This window comes from Trachemys scripta, chromosome 1, assembly GCF_013100865.1.
Source record: "Trachemys scripta elegans isolate TJP31775 chromosome 1, CAS_Tse_1.0, whole genome shotgun sequence".
Classification (NCBI taxonomy): domain Eukaryota; kingdom Metazoa; phylum Chordata; order Testudines; family Emydidae; genus Trachemys; species Trachemys scripta.
Window position 1 is genome coordinate 208,474,754 of NC_048298.1, and position 27,559 is coordinate 208,502,312.

At 38.1% G+C, this 27,559-nt stretch overlaps 1 protein-coding gene across 4 annotated transcripts in view; it reads right to left on the minus strand.

Moving 5' to 3' along the window:
• CNKSR2 (connector enhancer of kinase suppressor of Ras 2) overlaps positions 1-27,559 on the minus strand; it is a 363,733-nt gene that overhangs the window by 68,611 nt on the left and 267,563 nt on the right. For all 4 annotated transcript variants that reach the window (XM_034755470.1, XM_034755460.1, XM_034755453.1 and 1 more), the window contains 5 exons: positions 25,242-25,290; positions 24,299-24,471; positions 18,667-18,740; positions 15,802-15,873; positions 5,310-5,377 (listed from right to left, as the gene is read on the minus strand). In XM_034755470.1, the coding sequence (XP_034611361.1) occupies positions 5,310-5,377; positions 15,802-15,873; positions 18,667-18,740; positions 24,299-24,471; positions 25,242-25,290 (436 nt within the window). The remainder of the gene's footprint in view (positions 1-5,309; positions 5,378-15,801; positions 15,874-18,666; positions 18,741-24,298; positions 24,472-25,241; positions 25,291-27,559) is intronic.

Sequence of the window (27,559 nt, forward strand, 5' to 3'; positions counted from 1 at the left end):
TATTTTGGGTCATGACTTGTATGAAGCCTTCACAACCCAAAGAATTACCCAAGGCTCTGTCAATTTATGGGCTCCAATCAAGAAGAACAGACTAAAGCTGTGCTTGAATGCAAAAAGGAAAGTCAGATTGAAGGTGGCAGATACTACTACAGAGCTAACCACAGATAGGTCGCTTGCTCCTCTCCTGATCCTGTCCAGATCTCAGTGTGAGTTGATCTGTGTGAGACTTTGAGAAAAGACAAATTATCCGTGGTATCACACTCAATGTTTGAATGCAGCTGAACAATGCATATTGCCACCTGAAAAGCAAACTAATGTACATCTTGCATAGTCTTCCTAGGCCAGCACCTACTGACAATATGATCAGTATCTCATGCCAGCAGAGGCCTTTCAGGGTAGCAATCGTAGATGGCATGGCTGAGGTACAAGCTCTCAATAAACCAGAAACTGTTAACACCTGCCAAGATGTGGCTGAACACTTCATTATGTGCCTACAGAGAAAATACTGGACCTATGACAAAGTCCACTTCATGTTTGACACATATGCAGAGGAATCAATTAAAAATATTATCAGAAAGAGGAGACTCCATGGTATTGCACTGGTCCCATACAAATTCATTGACTCCATGAACATCTCCAATGTCACAATGAAGAAACTACTGTCTCATACTCGCATGAAGGATGAGTTAACTGCATACCTTGTAGGAAAAATGATCCAGCATGTGAAGAATTGCTCAAGGAATTTCATCATTGCACGGTGTAATGAAACTGCTGCCTTAAACTGTTCAGTGGAGTTTCTTCCTAGTTTTCATGAGGAAGCTGACACGAAAAATATCTTGCATGCCATCAATACCACAGAGGGAGGTGCTTCTAAACTCTGGATCTTTGCACAAGATAAAGATGTTCTAGTGCTCTCTGTGAGATGCTAACCAAGACTTTCTGCAAGATTCTGTTTTGGTGCCTGCTGCTGGGGACCAGAATCACTGCATATCCCTCAGAGATGTATTCATATCGCTCAGACCATTATAAGCTACCACACTGCCAGGTTTCCATGCTCTTTCTGGATGTGACACTACTGGAAGGTTGGCTGGAAAGACTAAATTATCTTGGCATTTGATTCAGCCTTCGAAGATTCTCTCCTCACTCTGATGGTGCTCGGAACAGCTGAGAAAGTCACTGATTAAGGTATAAATGCACCAGAGGTGTTCATATGCCGAGTTTACTATTTGAAGACCACCATTAGGACACTTGCAGAGCTATGCTGGCAGATGTTTTTCCAAGAAGCAGACAGATGGAGAAAAATTGCCACCAACAAGGGGGTGCATTTATACCTGCTATCAAGAGGCAAATTATCAAGCAATAGGATGGCTCCAGGATGATCAAATGCATCCAAAATTACTCTCCCCTTAGGTCTGGGAAGATGGACTGACCACACCAGTTGTGTGTGAAGTACCAGGCACTCCCAAATCAATCCTTCAGCTAATCAAATAGTGGAGTGCAAAGACCAAATCTTCACCACCCTGCAAATGTTTGGCCAGCAGCCTGCCTTGCACAGGGACGTGTGAATGTGGTGTGGATGAGGATCAATGTGACGTGTCTAGCAATGGTGCCATAGACCGAGATGACACTGATGATGTCTTTGATAAAGAAATGTTTTAAGTCCTCCATGACAAGGCATGCTTCCCTAGGATTACTGAAGATGAATGTCTTTTTTTATGTGAGTAATGCATACCTGTATTAAAGAATAATTCAAAAAGAGTTGAGTTTTAAACATTTGTACGAATATATATTTACATAAATGTTCTAGATTCATCACATTTGGCACCATTGTGTTTGGGAGAAAAAGGGCTTTCAAACGATACCCAATTTGACTAATTTCTGATGACATTATATTATCAAAATTTCCACCAACTGGATGACCTGGAGCTGGGAGCCAGAGGGGCAGTGAGTTCCCCCCTGCCATGCCACAGAGGCTGACACCATTGAAATTATGATTCTGTAGATTTTTACAAATAAAATGACATCTCCCTTAGCTTTCTATCACTAACCTGTCCACCTAATGAGATTTTACTGCATTATACTCCGTGACTAAGAGTTCAAGATAAAGCACAGATTGTAGCTTACATACGCACCATCCCAAACATTCTTGGAGCAAAACTCAGCCACATCATACGTGGGCACCACTCCCTGAGTTTGGCCTCCACATAATAATACAAGATGCGTGAGAGTGACAATTATTTTGCACATCCACTGACTGCCACATCAATTTAAGTTAAACAACTTTGCCACTTTCATGTGAAGTGCAACTTTGACTACTGGTTATATATCACCACTCAGTTTTTCTTTGTAGCAGCACCTGGTATTTAGGCAGTACAGTGCGGTAGAATAGCTTAGTCCATAGTTTTTTGTCGGCAATTCTACCACCTTCACCAAATATAGGTCCAAAGAAGTACATTACATGGTTCTATTCCCCTTTGATATATTGATGAAGAGTGGTTCTTGCTGTAACATATAAACTATTAGATATTTTCAACCTTTTGTTAATTTAATTTTGAAGTTCATACATCACATAGCCCTTACTTAACAGATTTTATTGGGTTGATCAATGTACTATCCAATTAAAAATATGCTGTAACTAATACTATATTTAAGGGTATAAAAGATACAATGGAAGCTATTTACTTTTTAAACAAAATTAAGATCTTACTGTAAACTGTATTTCCCTTTGGTTTTGGTGTACTTTTAAGTGCTAATAATTTTTGGTTGCTTTTATAACAAGCCAGTTTTCCTGGAATCATTTTGTCTGTCTTGATTTGTGACAGGCATGTAGCCGAGAGGTGTCCTCATAAAGCAACTGAATATGAATACAGGTTTCATGAATCATTAAAACACAAACTTTAAGTAGTTTTATCTACACAGAAACCCCCAAGTAATTTCCTTCATGTGATCAGAGGCCTAAGTCCTGAGAAAGAGCAAAAAATACAATACAATAAAAAGTTAGAAGTCTTTGAGTCTTAGTCTCTCTCAAATTACTAAAAAAAAATAAAAAAATAGTGTTTGCATCCAAGTATGTGCATGTGTATTACAGCAAAGCCTGAGGGAGCTGCTTATGGTGAAATGCCTGTCAGCAATTCCATTGCAACACATGTTTTTTCTGGCTTATAACTCAAATATTTGGGCTTAAACTTAGCAACACAGGAGAACATTTTCTTAAAAAAAAAAAAACAAAACAAAAAAACAACCCACCTAGTTGCTGTTTGATTTGTATAAAGCAAAAAAATATAATTTGACCAATGCTTTTGTGCACTTCACTAGTCTAAATTAAATTTGGCTGACAACCTGCAATTTTGCGGTCTAGAAAGAAATCTGCTGCTGTAAGTGGTGTCTTTTAGATTAAACAAATCAAAATGCCTCTTGTCATTTTTAAAGGTATCATGACTTTTTTAGTAAGAGAACGATTGTTAGTATCAATGTGCTGTCCTAATCCCTAACTGGGATAACTGATTACATTCTGACTACCTAAAATCTGTATGATATTAAACCATTGCCACATTTTACTCCACAGGTGACAGAATTTCAATGGTGGGCATAATCAGTGCACAGAGCGTGCTTTGGAAACCTTCTGGATTAATGGTCGTAGGTTGAATCAGGGTGTCAATTCAGAAATGTTCATCTTAAGTCGAATGTCGTAAAGTTGAGGACTGCCTGTTCTCTACTGGTATGAAAAATAAATATTCCTCTCCTCTATTTTATAATATTGGAAAAAAAGTAATCTGTGTCTCCAAAGATGTCCCTTATTGTGTCATTAACATTCACTACATTTAATGTGGAACAATTTTGATATTATTGATATAAAGTATTCTGTGAAGGTTTCACTTGAAGAAAGACACATTTCCACCAGAACTTCACCCACAATTCAGTGATTTGTACATCTCTGAAAAACGTGAGATATATTTATGCACAGTAGGTTCAGAAGCATTCAATGCTTAATTGAAACAGGTTTGACAATTGCTGTTGAATTGTTTCAATGGTATTAAAAGCCCTTGATGCAGAAGACCAAATAGAATAGAAATAGAAGACTTTTGAAAAATCAAGCATGTAGCTGAATAATGGCAGAGCCACAGAATCACAGAAATGTCAGCTTTAGAGTTTCATATAGTGCAAAAATGCTTAAAACCATAAATTGTTTTTATTTTGTTAACCTGATGCCTTTAGTAATTAAGGACACTATTCAGAAACAAAACAGCCCTTGTGCTATCAGTCAAGGGAGGCTCCACGAAGGCACTCAACTGAACTAAAAACCCTATACTCTAGTGAATGATGGATGTGCGATTGACGCTCCCTCTAGCTACATACCTCTTGCCCTGCTTGAACACAAATACACAAACAAATACAGAGGGCATTGTCTACTCCATATGATAAACCAATGTGAGGGAATGATGTTAGAGAGATAACAAGGAACATTCATGAGAATTGCCAGGGATGTCTTTCTTGAATAAGTGGGAGGAGGGAGTCTCACTGCTGACCTTAATTACCTTGGACGCCATTTTAAATTTAAATAGTCTGAGGCCTTAATTTGCTTAAAATGTCTACAACACACTGAGGTCTATGATCCTATGATAAGGAGGCCACTCGTCTTTCCTTTCTCTGGAGGCCTTTCCTTTCTCAGTCCAACAGAGCTTGATCCCCAACTACTGGAAGTTGTGTGTGCTTCCATCATATATACGCTGACCTAAATACCGTGGTGGTTGCTGTGGGGCTAGGTCTTCAGAAGGATTCTTTTTTCTACATACCTACCACCTCTTGGAGAGGAGATTAATTACATTGGTGGAAAAAGCCCTTCTGTCAAAGTAGGAAGCATCTACACACTATGACTCCACAGTGGCACAGGTGCAATGCCATAACTGTGCCACCATAGTCCCGGTGGTGTAGACATACCCTAAGTCAACAGACTTTAGAAGAAAGATTCTTCCCTGTGAATTCAAGCTTCAACCTTGTTGAAAGGATTTTGCTTTTGAGTGAAGAAAAACAAACAAACAACTCTGCAACAGCTGTGAAACCCATTTATGAATTTTTCTTAGATGATGGGAATGGGACCTAGGACACAGAGAAAAATATAAAGAATAGTTCAGCCGAGAAGGGGAGCTAGGGTTGCCAGATTTGGTTGGATGTATTCCTGGAGGTTTCCTCACAAGACATAATCTTTAATTAAAGATTAATCTGTAATTCCTGGAGACTCCAGGACAATCCTGGAGGCCTGGCAACCCGAAGGGAAGCTAAATGAAGTAAGCAAAATAATACCACTGTACCTTGCTCTTGCTTGATCCTCTCTCTTTCTGCACAGCCAGCAGCAAGCATGTTAATTCTGTTTAGCCATCTGAAATAATATTTAAAAAAAAAGCAGTGAGATTAATTTAACATGTTAATATTTTGGACTTTGCTACTTTTAAAAGGTTATAAATCATCTGAAAGAGATACATGACAATGATATTTTATATATAAGGTAGCGGATTTCTTTGATATTTCTATTTATGGTGTCTTCAAAGAACTATAATTTTGCTGTTGAACAATTGTTTCTGAACCAAAGTTTCTGTTTCAAAAGGAAAATCTTGACTGAAGATGTCAAACATCTATAAAATAAAGACTTTTGTGATAATCAAAGCCCTATTAAATCTGATGCTCACAGATATGTCACCATACCAATACTCCCGCTGTTCTGATTTCTCAAGAACACACACTGTTTTACAGAGATTTAAGCAACACTTTAAGGCCTGATTTGGCATCGTAGCAGGGGAAAAAGATCAAACCCAGTAGTCAAAAGAACAGGTTCACTTCTGGACAGACAAGGGGGTTTAATTATGCCATTATGTGTTGTAAAGCTTACCTACAATGCATAGTATAAAGAGATGGAAGCACACCAAAACCTGTTTTTTGTGTGTTGGGGAAGCAGAGGAGTGAAAGGTAGTTGCATCAAAACACAATTCACATTTAAAGTTCTAACTTCTATTTAGACCTGAAAAAACACATCCATAAACTGCATGAATTAAAAAAAATGCATCTATATTATTATTTTCTAGCAATGCTGTCATTGTCAAACATGCATTCAACTGCCTGTAGCAACACACTGCTTCAACCTCTCCTTGTTCCCCTATGGGACCCTCAGTGTGTTCATTATCCAACTGCTCACACTGCATCAACTCCTCCATCACTGAGGCTTTAAACCAACATGACAACCTCCCATAGGTAAATCTGGAATTATTTCTCAAAAAAATTCCATTGCCAGGGTTATAGAACCCTTGCTTGCCAAGCTAATGAACAGCAATTTTAATGCTTAAATATACAACAAAATGAGAGGGACTACCAGTGTTAACTCTGTTCTTACTTGAAGAACGTATTCTGCTAATATTCTTGTTTCAGAGCTGGCTATGCCTCCTTTGCACACTGTATATAAGGAAATAGAATATTTTCTTGAAAAGTGAGGTATAGCATCTTTTGCAATTGTTTCCAAAGAACAGTTTCCAAGGTATTTCAGCAGATGTTAACCATACATCAGATCATGATGTGCTGAAGCTCTACTTCAAAAGGACCACAGCATTGTCCTTTGACAGTTGAAATCATGTACAAGAAACATAAATCACTTTACATTAGGAATAACAGTAGCTAGCTGCGAAGTTACTGTTGCTGTGACTACAGAACATCTCACACGAACATCTAATTAATGTTACCACGGGGAGGAGAGAAGACAAGCGAATCAGAATAAAAGATTACAAAATTTCAGTTATAATAGTTAATAGCTGCCATACATTTATAAAAATAACTGGAGTCTTAAAGCAAAAGTAAGCAAACAAAAACAAACCAACTAACCCTGCCCCACAGAACTGTTCATGTCTTAAATCAGAAGAGAGAAGGACCCTTTGCAAAAAACTATCAAAGCTTTACATTAAGTTTTTCACAAAGATCAACCTAAAATATGGTAGAAGCACGGCAGCGAGGCATGATCCATGGTTTTTACTTCAGTTCACAGTTTACTACTACTAAATGCAGCCATGTGCACTAAGAAGAAGAAGAAGAAAAAAACCCCAAACAAACTCAACCCTCCAAACAAACAAAAAACAAACCAGTGAAATATTTCTGAAAAGGCCTTATCTCAGAACACTAGATACTAAAGATAATAAGGTTTTTCTTTTAGCGAGATCTCATTTTATCCTAAATCCAAGAGACAATAAAATCCTTGTGGCACTCAATTAAGTTAATGTTTAATTATGTTAATTTGCACTAATGACTTGGTTACCTTTTGCAAATTACTGGTTTTTGTAATCAAATGGCATAAACTTCATTTTAATAGGTAATTTTATTGTCAGAAAATGCTATTTCCTGAAAAGTGCAATCTGACAATAATCTCATGAAATGTGCATTAACTAACAGAGTTATAGAATAATTTATAGAATAGTTATAGAAGAACTAACAGTTAATAATTTACAGTAGCTGACGATCTGTCCCATAATCTGGAATACTATCTAAACCAGACATGCATACAATATGGAATAAATGACTAATCTTTGCAGTATGCCCCAATATGGCAGAATGTTCAAACACCATTTTCTTGTGAGTGGCTTGTAAATTCCGATGCTAAAAGGACTGCATTAGCTTCTGAAGCATTTTTAACAATGTAATAAATGACATTGCATGTAACATGGAATCCCGCAGCATAGCTCCTTTAGATATGGTGGGTTTCATAATGAAGATCAGAACATTTTTTAATGTGTGCATAAGCAATGGATAGAGTGACTGAAGTTGGAAACATATGAGGATGATATGGAACGTCAGGGAAGTTATAAAAACCTTCTGAAGAACAGAAGAGCGATAAAATATTACAGCATAAAGATGAAATTCTTAGGGATGTTAAAGCAATAAGCAGATTAGCATTCACTGGTAAAGGAGACCTCGCATATGTATGTTGTTACGGTGCAAGAGTTTCCTGTTACTAGTATGAAAACATATAGCGCAAATATGCTTGAAAAATTGGTGAGTGCATTGAAAGACTCAAACCTTGGTTGGTTGGTATACTGTGTCTTGGTAACCAGTGTTTCTTCTGACGTGCAGGAGGCCAAGATGATACTCAGCACTCACAAAGCGTTATAGGGTGTGCAGCTTTAATTGTTTTGTGAGAATTACAAAAAGTATTGTTTGCTATAAAGAATAAATACAATATCATTGATATTTGCAACCATCTTGTTCCTCAAGGCCAAGTGAAGATAGATAACATATACATCCCTTGTCAACATCTGAAGAAGGGAACTTTGCGACTCACCTCAAAACCTCAGAGTATGCTCTCATTTATCTGAAATCCTACTGCCTAAACCTTTGCATTAGCTGAATCCCTTCCTTGTCCACTAGCATGTGTCTCATGCTGGGGGACAAGGAAGGGATTTGAATAATGTAGAGGTTAGGTCAGGGAAGTTATAAAAACCTTCTGAAGAACAGAAGAGCGATAAAACATTACAGCATAAAGATGAAATTCTTAGGGTTGTTAAAGCAATAAGCAGATTAGCATTCACTGGTATAGGAGACCTCACATATGTTTGTTGTTACGGTGCAAGAGGGTGCTGCTGCAGGGCCAGCGATATCCGATCCCTGCAGGCACAAGGTGCAGAGATTGGATGGGGAGACTGTAGTCTAGGTGGGGCAGAGTAGAGATCCCCCTGGCCAGAACTGTGAGGAGGAGGACTAAAAGGCCAAATGGCTCCTATTCGCTCTATTATCTGAACTCCTGATTATCCGAATAAAATCCATGTCCCCCTTGATATTCGGGAGTATACTGTATATAACTTGTGCCAGACATCAAAATAATTTTCTGTCTTGCCATATACAAGAGGTAATATAATATTTCTGGTAAAATGAAGGTGTCAAGTTTTCCCCATCACATGGCTCATAGCTGCAAGACAGGCTTGCTGTATTGCAACTCAGATAGCCCCAAGGATCTAAGTGACACTGGTAACCAGTTTCACGCTAACCAGAATCTAAAGATACTATAGATGTTACTGGAAATTTATTGGAGGCTTAAAGAATGGAACCTTAAATGACTGTGTCTTGGAGCAGCTAGTCCTGGAACCCACAAGAGGAGAGGCAATTCTTGATTTAGTCCGAAGTGGAGAACAGGATCTGGTCCAAGAGGTGAATATAGACCGACCCCTTGGTAACAGTGACCATATTATAATTTAATGTAACATCTCTGTGGTGGGGGAAAACATCACAGCAGCCCAACATTGTAGCATTTAATTTTGGAAAGGGGAACACCATAAAAATGAGGAGGTTAGTGAAACAGAAATTAAAAGGTACAGCACCAAAAGTGAAATCCCTGCAAGCTGCATGGAAACTTTTTAAAGATACCATAATAGAGGCTCAACTTAAATGTGTACTCCCAATTAAAAAACATAGTAAGAGAACCAAAAAAGTGATGCAGTGGCTAAACAACAATGTAAAAGAAGCAGTGAGAGGCAAAAAAAGACATCCTTTAAAAAGTGGGGAAAAGACGCATAAACTCTGGCAAATGAAGTGTAAAAATATAATTAGGAAGGCCAAAAAAGAATTTGAAGAACAGCTAGCCAAAGACTCAAAAAGTAACAGCAAATTGTTTTTTAAGAACATCAGAAGTAGGAAGTCTGCTAAACAACCAGTGGGGCCACTGGACGATTGAGATGCTAAATGAGCACTCAAGGACGATAAGGCCATTGAGGAGAAACTAAATTAATTCTTTGCATTGGTCTTCACAGCTGAGGATGTGAAGGAGATTCCCAAATCCGAGCCATTCTTTTTGGTGACAATTCTGAGGAACTGTCCCAGATTGAGGTGTCATTAGAGGAAGTTTTGGAACAAACTGATAAACTAAACAATAATAAGTCACCAGAACCAGATGGTATTCACCCAAGAGTATGAAGGAACTCAAATGTGAAACTGCAGAACTACTAACTAAATCAGCTACTGTACCAAATGACTGGAGGATAGCTAATTTGATGCCAATTTTTAAAAAGTGTTCCAGAGGTGATCCTGGCAATTACAGGCCGGTAAGCATGACTTCAGTACCGGGCAAACTGGTTGAAACTACAGTCAAGAACAAAACTGTCAGACACATAGATTAACATAATTTGTTGTGGAAGAGTCAACATGGTTTTAGTAAAGGGAAATCATGTCTCATCAGTCTGCTAGAATTCTTTGAGGGGGTCAACAAGCATGAGGACAAGAGCGAATATAGTGTACTTAGATTTTCAGAAAGCCTTTGACAAGGTCCCTCATCAAAGGCTCTTAAGCAAAATAAGCTGCTATGGGATAAGAGGGGAGGGTCCTCTCATGGACTGGTAACTGGTTAAAAGATAGGAAACAAAGGGTAGGAATAAATGGTCAGTTTTCAGAATGGAAAGAAGTAATAGTGGGGTCTCCCAGGGGTCTGTACTAGGACCAGTCTTAGTCAACATATTCATAAAATGATCTGGAAAAAGGGGGTAAATAGTGCGGTGGCAAAATTTGCAGATGATACAAAACTACTCAAGATAGTTAAGTCCCAGGCAGACTGTAAAGAGTTACAAAAGGATCTCTCAAAACTTCGTGACTGGGCAACAAAATGGCAGATGAAATTCAATGTTGATAAATGCAAAGTAATGCACATTGGAAAACATAATCCCAACTATACATATAAAATGATGGGGTCTAAATTAGCTGTTACCACTCAAGAAAGATCTTAGAGTCATTGTGGATAGTTCTCTGAAAACATTCACTCAATGTGCAGCGGCAGTCAAAAAACAGAATGTTGGGAATCATTAAGAAAGGAATAGATAATAAGGCAGAAAATATCATACTGCCTCTCTATAAATCCATGGTATGCCCACATCTTGAATACTGCATGCAGATGTGGTTGCCCCATCTCAAAAAAGATGCATTGTAATTGGAAAAGGTTCAGAAAAGGGCAACAAAAATTATTAGGGACATGGAATGGTTTCCGTATGAGGAGAGATTAATAAGACTGTGACTTTTCAGCTTGGAAAAGAAACGACAAAGGGGGGATATGACTGAGGGCTATAAAATTATGACTGGTGTGGAGAAAGTAAATAAGGAAGTGTTATTTACTCCTTCTCATAAAACAAGAACTAGGGGGTCACCAAATTAAATTAATAGGCAGCAGGTTTAAAACAAATTAAAGGAAGTATTTTTTCACACTACACACAGTCAACCTGTGGAACTCTTTGCCAGAGGATATTGTGGAGGTCAAGACTATAACAAGGTTCAAAAAAGAACTAGATAAATTCATAGAGGATAGGTCCATCAATGGCTATTAGCCAGGATGGGCAGGGATGGTGTCCCTAGCCTCTGTTTGCCAGAAGCTGGGAATGGGCGACAAGAGATGGATCACTTGATGATTATCTGTTCTGTTCATCCCCTCTGAGTCACCTAGCACTGGCCACTGTCAGAAGACAGGATGCTGGGCTAGATGGACCTTTAGTCTGACCCAGTATGGCTGTTCTTACATTCTAAGTCTTTGTTCTCATAGTATCAGACTGAAATTAGATTTCTCACCTTTGTTTCGGTTCATAGAAGGGTGCCTTTAGAAAGGAGATGCTTATAAATGTCAATACTCTGCCTGTTCACAAAAACTGAGATGATTGAATGAAGACACAGTGGGATGAGCAAATAGGTTCTCTGAACACTCTCCCACTGCAGGTTTATTGTCTCTATGTCTCCCAGCCCAGAACATGGGATTTTAATGTTGATGGGACAGATCATTTTCAAAAGCAGATGTGTTTTAGAAAGGGAAGGGTAAATTCCGAGCTTGCCAACCTTGGAAAGACAGTGTCTCTTTAAGTAAGCGATCAGGTTAGGAAATACATGTTCACTATACCAAATAGCAGAACAATGATCCCAAAACACAGAAGTTGCCAGCATTACATGGAAATTTAGGCCTCATAAAATCAACATGATCATCTGAGCAGTAACAAGACTATATAGTCTAAAATCCACACATGTCATATATATGTGTGTATGCACATACATATATAATTCCTATATCCTGTATACATAAATACAATTAAATAGCAAATAATTCTTTTTTATAAATAATTATTGAAGGAATTTAACTACCGGAAAACACATTTTCCTTTCAATAAGGCTATGCTTTTAGTAGATTCCTGCCCTTCTCTTCTACCTCCAGTAACACGGTACAAACAGTGCTGAAAGGACTGCACAATGAAAGTGGTTGTCAAAAACCTGATGATAAAAACCTATCAGAAAATGACGGAACCATTTTGTGTAATCAAAATGGTTCAGAATATTTTAATACTGTTGTGATGCATGGCGAGAAAGGGTTAAACATCCTGCAGACAGACTAACCCTCAAAAGACATGTGGGGAGATAATGTTTGTGTTTTTGTGTATTTATATATGTATGAGTAGGGTCAACGATGTAATCAACAGTCCCTGTCTATGCTGCATTCTGATCATTCAGAGATTAAAAGAACATTCTAGCATTTAAATGAATTGTAAACCCAGGATATCTCGGTATTCATCTCTCTTTGAAATGTATGGTGAATGATGGAGAAGAAGCAAATGGCCTTATGTTAATTCGTATAGCTAAGTACCGGTGATGGACCTCCTTCAAAGTCATCCTAATTACCTTTTGTTCCCTGAGGAACAACAACTTGTCAAAAGACATGAAATTGTATAAAAGATCCTTGGGTCCTAATTGTGTCATCTCAGATCTGCTTAGGCTTCATCAGGGGAAGTTTGGGTCACAAGACTGAGGTCCCAGTTATGCTGGAACACCCTGAATAGGATATTTGGACATTAAACTATAACCTATGAACTATTTGTGAAAGAACTGTTTGCAACTGCAAAGCTCACCATCTATGCTATGAATCTGAACCTCAATGAATTGAACTCATATCTGTATGTATATTGATCTATTAACCATACTCTCTCTCTTTTGTTTTTTAATAAATGTTAGTTTAGTTAATAAGAATTGGCTGTGCCGTGTATTTGGGTAAGATCTGAAACATTCATTAACCTGGGAGGTAATATGTCTGATCCTTTGGGATTGGTAGAACCTTTTCTTGTATATGATGAAATAAGATTTACAGAAATTTTCATTATATTTGACGTGGGTACCTGGATGGAGGCCTGAGGCTGGATCACTTTAAGGGAACTGTGTTATTTGGACTTCTGAGTAACCAGTAAGGTAATAAAGAAGCTGTCTTATGCTGGCTTGATGAATCTAAGTATCGGAATATCCACCAGCTTTATGAGGATTGTCTCTGCAGTTCACTCTAATTGAGTGACCATAGCTGGTTCGCACTGGGACCCTGCTCACAACTGTCTATTTCTTAAAGTTTGAATGAATATTTGTAAGGCTAGAGAAGGATGTAACAAATACTTTTAAATACTTTCTTATGCTATCTCTGAACTTAAAAGATTTATTCTTTAATAATCACCTTTTTTAAAAAAATGTTAATTGTATGAAGTCAGTGTTTTTGGAAATGAACCAGAGCTTGGGACTAGGGGTAATTATTTTTTGATACTTTAAAGAAAGAGAAATTTTAACATCACAGGGCCAGATTCTGATCTTGGTTATATTTGGTGGAGTAGGGCCACTACTTCAGATTTACATTTGTGTAACTGAGATCAGATTTTGGTCCAGTGTGTGTATTTGTTTGTTGGTTTATTTAATTTGTGACCTGCTAAGAACTCATTCCAAAATGGCAAAATGTAAGTCATGATGTAGAGTTAAAAAAATTAAATTAACTGTGATTAGTCACAGACCCATTTAACCATTTTTCAAAGGTCACACTGGTGTGTACTTTCTCTTTATTGCATAGTTATGTATTTTTACCACCCAAACCTAGAATATCTTCATACCAAGTGTTGATCTACTGACACAGATTTTACTTCTGTTTAATACTCATAGTATTTTCAGTGTGGTCAGGATTTCATTAGTCTTGAGGGTATTTTGTTCAGTGCATAGTAAAGAACATTATTAGTGGCTAGCCTAATGGAATTATGTAACACAATGAAGAGCAAAAGCAAAGTCTTACAAACAAATTTTGAAAATGAGACCTAGGTGCTTTTGAAAATTTTATCCTATATCCATTTTAAAGTAAAAGTAAACATTAATGTAAAATTGTAATCTATTTTCTGGTCAACTGATCTCAGTACGAAATGAAAGTTTCCAGAAACCGACTGTTACCTAAAAGCAGTTAAAGATGGTAAATATATTATAGGTATTACCATTCTTATCACTGCTAAGGTATTTTATTAATAAGTTATATGGACTGTGTAAGGTTGTCTTTTTTCTTTGTTTTAAAAGCATATTCACCATCTCACTTATCAATGGAGCCTGCAAGCATCAGCCCATGGAAACAGGACAATCAGTTTAAGATGGGAAACTTTAATTAGGTTCTTTTACCATATAACGAAAACGACAAGTATACATTTTTTCAGAATAAATGTACTCCATTTTATGCTGGGAAAAATAAAAAATGCCATAGCAAACACCTGAACAGACAGGGGTCACCAGAGTTTGTATAAAATTTGCCTAGATGAGTTAAAAGTGATCTTGCTAAAGTTTTGTTGAAAATTAAAGCATTTTTAGTAAGATCTCAAAAGTGGACTAAGGAGCAGACAGTTAGGTCTACTCTACAAGGTGCTAAGGGTGAAATCCTGGGCTTACCAAAGTCAATGGGAGTTTCGCCACTGATTTCAACAGAGCCAGAATTTCACCCTAAGTGCCTTCTATGTGAAATTCACACCATGTAGAGGTGCGCACACAGTCCCTCAAAACTGGGTTTAAGTTGAATAAGCCTTGTATTGGCCCTCTGCACAGGGATGAATTTTGCCAGTTACACTCCCAGTTGAGGATACTTTAGCATCCTTGATGGATTGGGCCCAAAAGCAACACTCTCAGGAATATCATTACATGCTTTATTTCCTGAAGAATCCACCCTGCAGAGTTCATGTTTCTTCAGCCACAGTGATGAGAGCACAACCACTATCCTCATAGCTTAAAGAAACATTGACCTCTAACACCTGGTTTTACTTCCTTGCTACCTCCACAAAGGTGAGGGTGTGTGTGTGTGCGCGTGTGTGTGTGTGTGCGCGTGTGTGTGTGTGTGTGTGACGTGTTTCAACAAAATCTAAAGTCATTTTTGCATAAAATGAATATTAAAAATATCTTCTTCTTTTTCCTTAATGCCACTTTTCCTGGTCACAGCAGCAGCGTGGAGAGTAGGGAGGACCAGATCCCCTTTTCCTCTGCAACAGATTCCAGCTTCTCCTGGGGGATTCCCCAGCGTGTCCTGGGTACGCCTGGGGGCCTCTGCCCTATCAGACATGCCCAATATAGTTCCAATGGAAGCCTCCCAGGGAGCATCCTTATCAGGTGCCCGAGCCACCTCAACTGGCTCCTCTTGATCTGGGGGAGTAGCTGCTCTACTCTGAGGCTCTCCCGAATAGCTGTGCTCCTCACACTTCCTCAGAGACTAAGCCCAGCCATCCTGCAGAGAAACCTCATTTCCACCGCTTGTACCCATGATCTTGTCCTTTCGGTCATTACCCAAAGTTCATGACCATAGGTGAAGATGGGGATTAAAAACATGTTTTTCTCAAAAAATTAAGATCCTATTTTGCAGTCATTCATCTAAAACTCTAAAACATAACCTTTAATGAAGACAAATATATGACGTGTTATCATTGGCTTCAGAGGAAAGCATTGTATTCAGAGATGGTTCTCTATACGGTTTTATACTTTATTAGGTTTGATTACCTGTTCATGTCATCTAGATGTTCAGCAGCAAAGTAAAAGCTTTTGATCTTAGGATGGCAGGCTTTGAATGCACTGTTGGGAAGAAAAAAGTCAAAACATAATGGGCAAAAATAATAATTACACAAAACATCTTTTTCAAAATTAAAGGTAATTAGAAATCCAAATATCTTAATGAAATGACAAAGTCTGTGTTTAATTTTCTTGCAAGTTGGTTAAGCATGTGTGTGTTTTTTTAATTCAGCCTTATAACTTTTGGGATCGATCCAGCTGTCACTGATTAAAAGGCTTTATTGACCATCTATCTTTAAATAACATCTGCATTCAAACATGCACAAAGACAGTTCAACAGCTATTAACATGATAGATGTTACATTTGGATAAGCTGAAGCAGTTTAAATAGTTTATACAACAGGCAATTGTTTTTATGGTGGGTGGAGGTGTCAAAAGAGTTTCTGAACAGAAAAATGACTGAACAGTTTATTTGATGTAACAGAAAAGCTCTCGTTCCTCTGACTTTTCACATCACAGTGCCCTTGGCATTACCTTCAGCACTAATGACTGGGATTCAAACAGAAAAATGTGATGTGCTGATTGATTTTTGACAAGCTGTTGTAATCCAACGGGGTGTTTATGAGGTCATCTAGCATGATGGGTAATGGCATGTCATCTTTCCCAGCCACCAAAGTAATCCACATGAGTTGTCACTGAGAGCTCAATAGTATTTCATCTATTTACTGCAAACAATTTGTTAAAACAAAAAGTGTGCAGAGAGTTTTCTACAAATACAGAAAGCTATAGTGAAGCACTTGGAGATCTAGATATGAAAACTATTCTATGAAAGTTAATTATTAATAGTGTACAATATATAGTTTTTAAAAACTAATGGCCTCCCAAAGATCGCTTTAAAATAGCATCAAAACACAGAGCAAAGTCAAAGGAAACAAGATAAACAGTATGATATATTTAAGTGCATTGTCCTTGTTTTCAAGGGAGATCAATTAGACAGACAACTGGTCTTTTCTCTGACTGTGCGCTGGAGTATTAGAAGAAAGAAAGACATTGTCAGGGAAGGAAATCTGTTAATGTTAGACCAAAAGGATTCCTCTACACATCAGTGCACAGAATAACGTTACACAAGTGAGAACAGATGTTGAGCAGCATCTGCTCTGTTTAAAAAGATATAATCAAGTTGTTGAGACTCACGTCTTGACATATCTTAAAATTATTACAACATCTGTCATCTGGATACTAAATATCTGTTTTCTTTATCTACCACTCAACTGGATGCTTTTATTAATCATATTTGTGTGTTCTGCTACCCAGTCGACAGGACTCAGAGTGAGACAATAATTTAAATGAAGTGCAGTTTTCAGAGATGAACTGACATCATCAATGACGCTGCTTCACTAACAAGAAAATAAATGAAGCAGAGCCACATTGCATTTAATCCGTGAAAAACACAGAGCAATGACTGAAAACTGAAACCCCCAAAACCACAGATGAAAGCTTTAAAAATGTTTTACCCTTTTTAAAGACTATTACACAGAACACTTTACTTTAAAGAGCAATGTAAACTAATATTAGTATCCTTTTTAAAAGGCCATGTAAGTCATCAAGACAAGCTTTAATCTCGAAACAGCTTATCTGGTATAGTTTTCATTGTTTCAAAAGCACTGAAAATGAAACGAATGCTAAAATATTGAGGTCTGCTGAAAGAATTACACCGGTGCCAGGTGAGCTTTATACAAAAGAACCAAACCACGCACTTGCCTGTGACGGAGCAATGCACAGAGATTTCAGTGGTAAGAATGAAAATGTGTGAACGCAGGCACGCGCACAGCAAGATAGATACTTATGTATGCCAAAGATATACAACTAACTCAGGACAAAAGTAATTTTAGAGTTATGTGCCACATCCCAAGCTACGGTAAATTAGTGTAGCTCCATTAACTTCAGTGGAGCTATATTGTTTTATCCCTGCTCAAGAAGAAGCCCACAATGTCAGCAGATGGTTGAAATCTGAACTTCGAAAACTCTTCTGGTTAGTTTCGAATAAAATAGGGTTTGTGTCTAGATTTGGCAACGAGTCTCCTAAAGGCCTTTTCACTTACTTTGTATTCAAAACACTTAGTTGAGAGCCATAATAAATCCTGAGTTAGCTTTTTTCAAACTCATTGCTATTTATTTTAAAACAAGATACAAGATGACAGATAAAAATTAACTCTGGAAAAGCAAAAAACTCTTAAAATAAAGCCATGTACAGCTACTGTACAGCTAAACATTTTTTTTTTAGCAAAACTTTTTATTTCAAACATAGAATCCCACAGCGGCAAAGGGATTTAGTGGATGTAAAAAACTGATTTAGAAAAATAACAGGCCTCCTTTTACCCATCTCCTCTTCTTTTTCTTGTGTTGTCTTTGTAATATTTCACCTCCTCCATCTCTCAGCGCTTGCTTTTAAAAAAGGTTTATTTGTGCTTGTTAACCCATTAAGTCTGTTCCTCCACAAAACAAAAAGGAGGGACAATGAAGGTGCAGCTGGGGAACAGGGTGGGAAGGAGCTAAGTATTCCTATTAGTTTCAGTTAATTTTGCTGATGGTTGAGAATTGTGTGGCTTTTGCAACAGACTCATTGTGTCCTTGGGTGGGACCCTGAAAGCACATGCACATCCCCTCGCCTCCCCACTCCGCACAGGAATATTGACTGTTTACTATGATTTGTGTTATGCAATCAAACCATGTTACAATGATTTCCATTCTAATTTGACTATCATGAACAAGAAAACTTTCAATCCTTGAAAGCAAGAGATTGCTTGTTCCTCCTTTTCTTTTGTTATTGCACTGTACGATTTTAAACACACTTACTATTTCTTGCGGCATTCGCTGGCTCTATCAATTTTAAATTCAGGTAGACTGATGAATCCCTCTGCTTTTTCATCCTATGGAGACAGTTCTATATGTTACTTAAGTTAGTGAGGCTTAAGATGAAAGTCCATTAAAACTTAAACGTAAACAAAGAGAGAGTTTTACTTACCAGCTCCCTATGTAGGGCATATTACTGTACTTATGGCAAATCAATGGGAGTATTGCCAGAGTGGGAGGTCATGGACCTCAGTCTAGAATGTGGTTTTGTAAATATGATTTTAGCAGTTTGGCTGGCAAGATGGACAAGGCCCAACTGCCTTAGAAACCATTTCACTGCTGAAGCAGCATTTAATCATGGTGCTTAAACACGATCAGCGAAAAAAGTAATTTGTTTGTTGAGGATAGAGTAATTCAAAGGATGAAATGCAAACTACAGGTTGATCCTCTGTAACCTGGCACTCCCTAGTCTGGCAACATCCGTGGTCTGGCATAGGCGCCGACTCCATGGGTGTTCTGGGGCTGGAGCACTTACGGGGAAAAACTAGTGGGTACGGAGCATTCACAGGTACAAAACTCCCCCCTCTGATCCCTCCCCCCACAACTCTCGTGCGCCAGCTGCCCTGTGCTTACCAACTCCTCCTCCTCCCTCCCAGCGCTTCCGGAGCTCCGCAACCAGCTGATTCACGGCATTCAAGCTCCAGGAGGGAGGGGGAGGACCTGGGGCTGGCGACCGGGACTCCGGGTGGCAGCAGGGTGCCAGGTGGGAGGCCACGTTGGGCGCAAAGCCAGGGGGTGCTGCAGCACCCCCTGCACCCCTACTTTCCATGTGTATGGAGTGCTGCAGCACCCCCTGCACCCCTACTTTCCATGTGTATGGAGACCCACTGGCACTCTGCATTGACCTCCCGTGGTTCGGCAAATTCACTGGTTCGGCACTGGTCAGGTCCCGAGGGTGCCGGACTAGAGAGGTTCAACCTGTATTTTATTATGAGAACAGAACAACCCCACAGTACTGTAAATCAACCCAATTTTACAATATAAATGTGTACTGTTTGCCATCTTTACATGATGTTGCAGCTAAGATGAATGATCTCTCTCCAGTTATTATTATATCTTATCAGTTACACTTACAGAGGGGGAATCTTGGACTCTTGCCCTCCTCCTCTAAAGGCTTGGTAATTGTGAATAGCTTTACTGGACTTTGACATGTCCTCAACTTTTCACAATTTAAAAGCACAGCATTTGTTTTAGGACACCAATACATCAGCCCCATACACAGCGTAATACTGCTGTTTATAACTGTGAATTATTAACATCACTCAGGGTACATCTACACTACAGCGGGGAGTCGATTTAAGATACGCAAATTCAGCTACGTGAATAGCGTAGCTGAATTCGACGTATTACAGCCGACTTACCCCGTTGTGAGGACGGCGGCAAAATCGACTTCTGCCGCTTTTTGTCGGCGGCGCTTACTACCACCTCCGCTGGTGGAGTTAGAGCGCCGATTCGGGGATCGATTGTCGCGTCCCAACGGGACGCGATAAATCGATCCCCGAGAGGTCGATTTCTACCCGCCGATTCAGGCGGGTAGTATAGACCAGGCCTAATATAGAATTTTGGAATTGAGACTAGAGAAAACAGATATATGTTAAAGGAATGAATCCACATAATTTCATGCTCTTCCCTCTCTATTTTTTTAAAAAATGTATCTATTAATCACTTTGGTTCTTTGTCACATATTTAGTCCTTGGAAGGCCGAGAGATATACCGTTATTTGAATCCATGCACCAGGCAATTAACCTTTCACTACTGTTTTTGGTAACCTCTGCTCTTATTGTTCATGCAAAGAACTCTTACATTCTCCGACACCCATGACAACTATTTTTGTCTTTGACAGTTTTAGTCTCCATTCCATCTCTACTCTTGATTTTCATCACCTAACTCAAATGTGTGTTCTTCTAGCCTACCTAAAGGACTTTCCATTTGTTTGTGTGCATGCTTAGGTTTCCCATTTATAGTCACATTGTCATAGCAACTTGTTTTTCATGTTTAATGCTTGGAATGCTTGTCAATTTATTTTCTAGATTTTCGTACTGCTCTACTTCGCAGAGAACACTATCTACCTCTTTTAAACATTTTTCACTGTATTGCTCCAGCTTCGTAGCTTTTCTCTGTCATTGCTCCCATTAAACTATATTAGATATTCACAACCGCTCCCAAAGGGGGAAAAATACATCAGGATTTCTGGCATCATGGAACACAATCTTTATGTAAAATGCTTTTGTAGCAATGTCTTCAGAAGCACATACATCGCACATTTTTCTCCTTTTTCTAAAAGTGCATTATTCACCAGTGCATAAGCATGCATCAAGCCTTTGTTTAATCATTTGACACTGTCATTTCTCTCTCTCAAGACAACAGGAACAGCTATTCCCAGGAATACAGGATGTATTCATTTAAATCCAGTAAACTGCCTCCTTTCCATCCTGGTGCAAGAAAACCAACTAGAAAGGGACTCAAAGGGACTTCACATAGGTTCATAGAATCTGTATTACTTTGAGGTGCCTTTATTTCTCCATTGCTCGAAGACAGTAGAATAATAAACTTGGTTGGTATTATTATTATTATTAACATTTATAACTTTATAACATAGCATTATGACTAAACATAAAGTCTTACAGACAAATAGAAGTTATCGGGTCACCATTATAAGGAGCATACAATCTAGTACACCCTCTGATGATGATCCCTTAAAATAATTAATTTTCAATGTAAGATTTAAAGATACTCCAGGAAAATTATTTTTAATATTCTAAATGTCCTGTATGGATTTTTATTTATTTTTATTTTATTTTTTAAAGATGTACAGAGAAAAAGAGAACTGAAGTAATTTGGAAGGAAAGTATGGAAAGGACAGATCCTGCAATGCTGGATATCTTTAAGCACATTCTTTTCTTAGAGGAAAAAGTAAAGTTATCTTAGCCACCGGAGCATATTTACACATCAAAAGAAAGAACATGTTGCTTATTCTTGTTCTTTATTTTTTATAGTAAGATACCACACCTTGGAACCACAATGGTCTTAAATAACAAGAATAATCTAGCTGTCCAAAATGCCTCCCAGGGCAAAGCATCAGACAGACAAGTAATAAACAAGAAAGTCTGCCCCCAAGTGTTCAGAATTCACATGTTGATGAGGAATTGGAACCATTCAGACTAGGGCTGTCGATTAATTGCAGTTAACTCGTGATTAACTCAAAAAAATGAATCGCGATTTAAAATATGAATCACGATTAACCGCAGTTTTAATCTATTAAACAATAGAATACCAATTGAAATGTATTAAATATTTTGGATGTTTTTCCTACATTTTCAAATATATTTAAATTACAACACAGAATACAAAGTGTACAGTTCTCACTTTAGATTATTTTATTACAAATACTTGCACTTTAAAAAAATGATAAACAAAAGAAATAGTATTTTTCAATTCACCTCATACAAGTACTGTAGTGCAATCTCTTTATTGTGAAAGTGCAATTTACAAATGTAGATTTTATTTGTTACACTCAAAAACAAAACAAAGTAGAACTTTAGAGTCTACAAGTCCATTCAGTCCTACTTCTTATTCAGCCAATCGCTACGAGAAACAAGCTTGTTTACATTTATGGAAGATAATACAGCCCGCTTCTTATTTACAACGTCACCTGAAAGTGAGAACAGACGTTCGCATGGGATTTTTGTAGCCCATGTTGCAAGGTATTTACATGCCAAATCTGCTAAACTTTTGTACGCCCCTTCCTGTTTTGGCCACCATTCTAAAGGACATGCTTCCATGCTGATGAAGCTCGTTAAAAAAATAATGGGTTAATTAAATTTGGGACTGAACTCCTTGGGGGAGAACTGTATGTCTCCTGCTCTGTGTCTTACCCGCATTCTGCCATATATTTCATGTTATAGCAGTCTCGGATGATGACCCAGCATGTATGTTTTAAGAATACTTTCATGGCAGATTTGACAAAATGCAAAGAAGGTACCAATGTGAGATTTCTAAAGATAGCTACAGCACTCGACCCAAGATTTAAGAATCTGAAGTGCCATCCAAAATCTCATCGGGACATGCTTTCAGAAGTCTTAAAAGAGCAACACAATGATTCGAAAACCACAGAACCCGAAACACCAAAAAAAGAAAATCAATCTTCTGCTGGTGGCATCTGACTCAGATGATGAAAATGAACATGTGTTGGGTCTACTCTGCTTTGGATCGTTATCGAGCAGAAACCATCATCAGCATGGACGCATGTCCTCTGGAGTGGTGGTTGAAGCATGAAGGGACATATGAATCTTTAGTGCATCTAAGTATCTTGCAACACCAGCTACAACAGTGCCATGTGAACGCCTGTTCTCACTTACAGGTGACATTGTAAACAAGAAGCGGGTAGCATTATCTCCTGAAAATGTAAACAAACTTGTTTGTCTGAGTGACTGGCTGAAAAAGAAGTAGAACCGAGTGGACTTGTAGGCTCTAAAGTTTTACATTGTTTTATTTTTGAATGCAGTTATTTTTTGTACATAATTCTACATTTGTAAGTTCAACTTTCATGATAAAGAGATTGCACTACAGAACTTTTATTAAGTGAACTGAAAAATACTATTTTTTATTTTTACAGTGCAAATATTATAATAAAAATATAAAATGAGCACTGTACACTTTGTATTCTGTGTTGTAATTGAAATCAATATATTTGAAAATGTAGAAAACATCCAAAAATATTTATATAAATAGTATTCTATTATTGTTTGTAATCGTTTAACAGCCCTAATTCAGAGACATAGTGTAAATATATTTTACTACATGAGAGTCTATCAGAGTTTAAGATTATCTCAGTTTCCTAAAAAGAGTTCCATTAAGAAAAAAGTTGGATTTTCCAAAAGAAATTCTGATCTTTCACCCAACTGGCAAAGAGTCCTTTCCACCAAAAAAGGATTTAAAAAACAATTATTCTTCCAAAGAAGCAAATAAATTAGATAAATGAGGGACCCTTGTAGGATCAGGGTCTTAGGCAGCTCAATAATGCTCTTCCAATGTTATCAGTATATAATTAAGCACTCAAAACGATAATCCAAATTAGATACAATGTATCAAAAGAGAACACAATTTGAGACCGTTTTGCATAACTACAGTGGATTTTAGTAATACCACAGATTCCTTATTACAATTAAATAAGGTACCCCCAAATGCAACATAAATTATGGCTGTAATGTTGTTTCAGTTATGACAGGGACAAATGACTCTAGATTCGCTCTTCTAAATTTGTGTTTTGTTGTCATGAGAGAACAACGACTTTATTACACACTATTAAGGGTACCAGAATACAGAGATGAGTAGTTACATTCTTCCTTATGCTACAAAGAAAAATTTTAAAGGGCAAATCCTGCAAACTCTGATGCATATGAGTGACTTTAGTCATACAAGTAGTCTTACTGATTTCAGTAAGATTATTTGGGTGAATAAAATCACTCACCTGTTTTCAGGATGGGATTTGACCTTCCATCTAATTATGACAACAACACAATATAAAACTTATTAGCATTAGACGGGATGAGCAACGAATGTGCCTATTTCTTACCTCCTCATTGATATACCAGTATAGAGAAGTATCCTTCAGAACAAACCAATATTTCTTCCATTTCTGGGAGAAATAACTCTTGGCATCTTTCTTTTTCCAAAGCCAGCCCTCGCAGTCCCCACGGCCCAGATCTTTACAGGAAATCCGCCTTTTGCTCTTACCAGGAATAGGAGCTAAAAATGCCAATAGTTAAATTGAAATGAGTATATGTGAAAGGCTTCACATTATGCATTTAATCAACCAAACACAACATGCTAAATTTCTCTAAAAATCCATCTTTACAAACTTAACAAAAACATTTCAATAATAATTTAATTGTCATTATTGTTATTTCTTTTTAATCAAGCAACAAAATGTGTGCATGGCAAAAGAAAAAAAGTAGATATATTCTCTTATCTTACAGATCTTGTAATCTAAACACAAGACAAAATGCAATAAATGAAGGCAACAAGATGGGTTCTATAGGAAAGGAGGACAAGATATACAAATACAGTCTTATGTGGGTACATATGTTTATGTACATCTTGATTGTTCATTTCATGGCAACATATGTAAACACACAAATAGCTACATATGAATGTACATACAGGTAGGGCTGCTTAAAATATATATTTTAAAAAGATTAAAATTGGGTTATATTGGACAATATTTTGAAAAGTACATCTTTACTAATATTCGAAAGACCCACAAAACCCTGCATAGTACAATTCAGTAACATGCTCAGACCTCTGTAAAAGAGAATGTTGAATATAGTTAAGATGTGCTGAATCAGAGAAGAGCTGTTAATCCTGGTTGGATAGTTTCGTCATATGGATAACTGAGGACTATAAATTTGGTTCAGGCTAACAAATTGCAACCTGTAAAATACTACAATATTTTAAACAGTAATATTCACATTTCTATTTTCTATCATCACTTCAAAAAGTACTCATTTAATGCTTACCTTTGTTTTTCTTTTTAGTTTTCTGTTGTAGAGAAGACTGCTGAAAGGTCTGTAAGCAAATGAAGACACAGAAAAACAGTGAAAAACTAACAATGTACTTAGTCAGTGTGTTCCAAGCCCTTCCTAAATTCTTATAAAAATAGCAATCAAAACTTTGAACACCAAAAGCATTACCAGGCAAAATTTAAAAAATGTCCTAGGCAGATTTCTAGCAACAGTGGAAAAATACAATTTTATTTCAGACTTTCATGAACTGTTGAAGGAAAACAATACAACACGTTAAAATCAACTCACCAATTAGAACTAAAGTTTCTCTCAGAAACAGGCATTCTTTTTTTCCACTATGGCTTGTGTTAACAGGACATTTTTCACTCATTTAGAGTGGTAGTGCTCCTGTGCAGGAAGTTCTGTTTGGTGGTCCGTTGGATAGCTGATCTTAATTTCTGATTTTAGTGTTTTTTTTTTTATTTCAATGCCTTATGAAACTATGACAAAATATTTTTCTGATGGTGCTAGAAATGTTTGGCTGGGACTTTACAGATTTGCTTGTAGATGCCTTCAGTATTTGAATTTTTGAGTGCTATATTATTTTTATTATGTATAAATAAACAAAGGGGAAGAAAGAGAGAGAGAGATATTGGAAAAAAAAAATAAAAAAAGGAAGGGGTCCAGAAACAAAACTCAGGGAGAAATCTGCTGAAATAAATGTGCCTTATTATTATCATGTCCCAAAAGATATGGAAGATCGAGACAGTTCCACAACTAAAGACCCTTGACTTACAAAGTTATGTCCTTTACCTGGTCCTGACTGAATCTAGTAACCAAGAGCCGACACACCCAAGCAATTTTAAGTATTGGCACAAAAATAAGGTCAGAATTGAATTATCTCTGTATTTAGGGCCTCACTGATAAAAGGCTATACTACAGGGTCACGTCTGCTATAAGACTCAAATACCAATAAATGTCCATTATTCACTGAGTGAAAAATATAATAATAAATAATAATAATTAATAATAATAATAAAAAACATGCACCACTTTAGTGTTAGTTGCCTTGTATTTTAGCTTACTATATTGTTGGTAACAGCAATAAAATTCACAGAAGAGTGTCTGAGTGTAAATACCTCTTGCTTCAAGTTTTATTTAGCCAATATAAAAACCAAAAGTTTCAGGCATCTCCTAGTCCAACAAGTTACAAATAAATCAAAATTAAAATACTGATGGCCCCACAGGGTTGAAGCCTGCTCCTAACTAATAAGATAAACTTTCCCAAAGCAGGGTGGGGTGTGATGTTACAAAACTCTCTTTATTTTAAGGTCCATTCCATACCCAACTTCTCTTTCCCAGTTCTTGCATATAAGTCATGACTTAGCTCACATGTTCACATTATGGGAAAGGGAAAACCCATTTCCATCTGCAAGGGGTTTCTCCCTTTGAAGTTCTGACAAATTCTCAAACAGCAAATTAAATCCATATAACAACGTTGCCACAATAATTAACAGTAACATCATGAAACCAAGCAGCTGGCCTAGACTCTGATCCCTGAAAATGCACTGGGGAAGGCTAATCATCCCTATCTCCACCCCTGTCTGATCCTAGATAGCATCAGACTATATGGGATTGGGTGGGGTGGTGTAGGGAAATGAAAGAGTGATTACATAACGGGAGTTCCATGTTGGAAAAAATCCATAGGGCCCTGCTTGAAATCATCCTGCCTTTGGTGGTAAGTGTGGGGACAACTACTCCTGATTGACTGTATCTAGTCCCTTTCCTTCCTCTAATGGTGCTAGTCCACTGGGCCCAGCTAGCAAAGCCAGCTAGCCCAATTCCAACTCTGAATCAAGTTCAATGGATCTATTTATACAGGCCTAAATATGTCTGTATTTCCCTAGAAGGAAAGGGTGAGATGTTCAGAAGTGTGTAAGTAGGGTTACCATATTTTGTGCCTCCAAAAGGAGGACACTCCACGGGGCCCCGGCCCCGCCCCCAACCCCGCCCCAACCCCGCCCCTTCCCCAAAGTCTCTGCCCCCTCCCCTGCTTCCCGCGAACATTTGATTCGCGGGAAGCCTGAAGCAGGTAAAGGGGGTGTGGGGGGGAGGAGGCGCGGCACAGGCTGGCCCCCCGGCGGCTCCAGCCTGGGTCGGCTCGGGCCCTGGGGTGCCGGCCCCGGTCCACCACCCCCGGCCCGCCCAGCACTGCCAGCCCCTGGGCCCCGGCCGAGCACCCGGGTCCCTGGCCGAGCACCCCTGGCCCGCCCAGCACCCCCGGGCCCCTGGCCCGCCCAGCACCGCCGGCCCAGCACCCCCGGCGGCCCGCG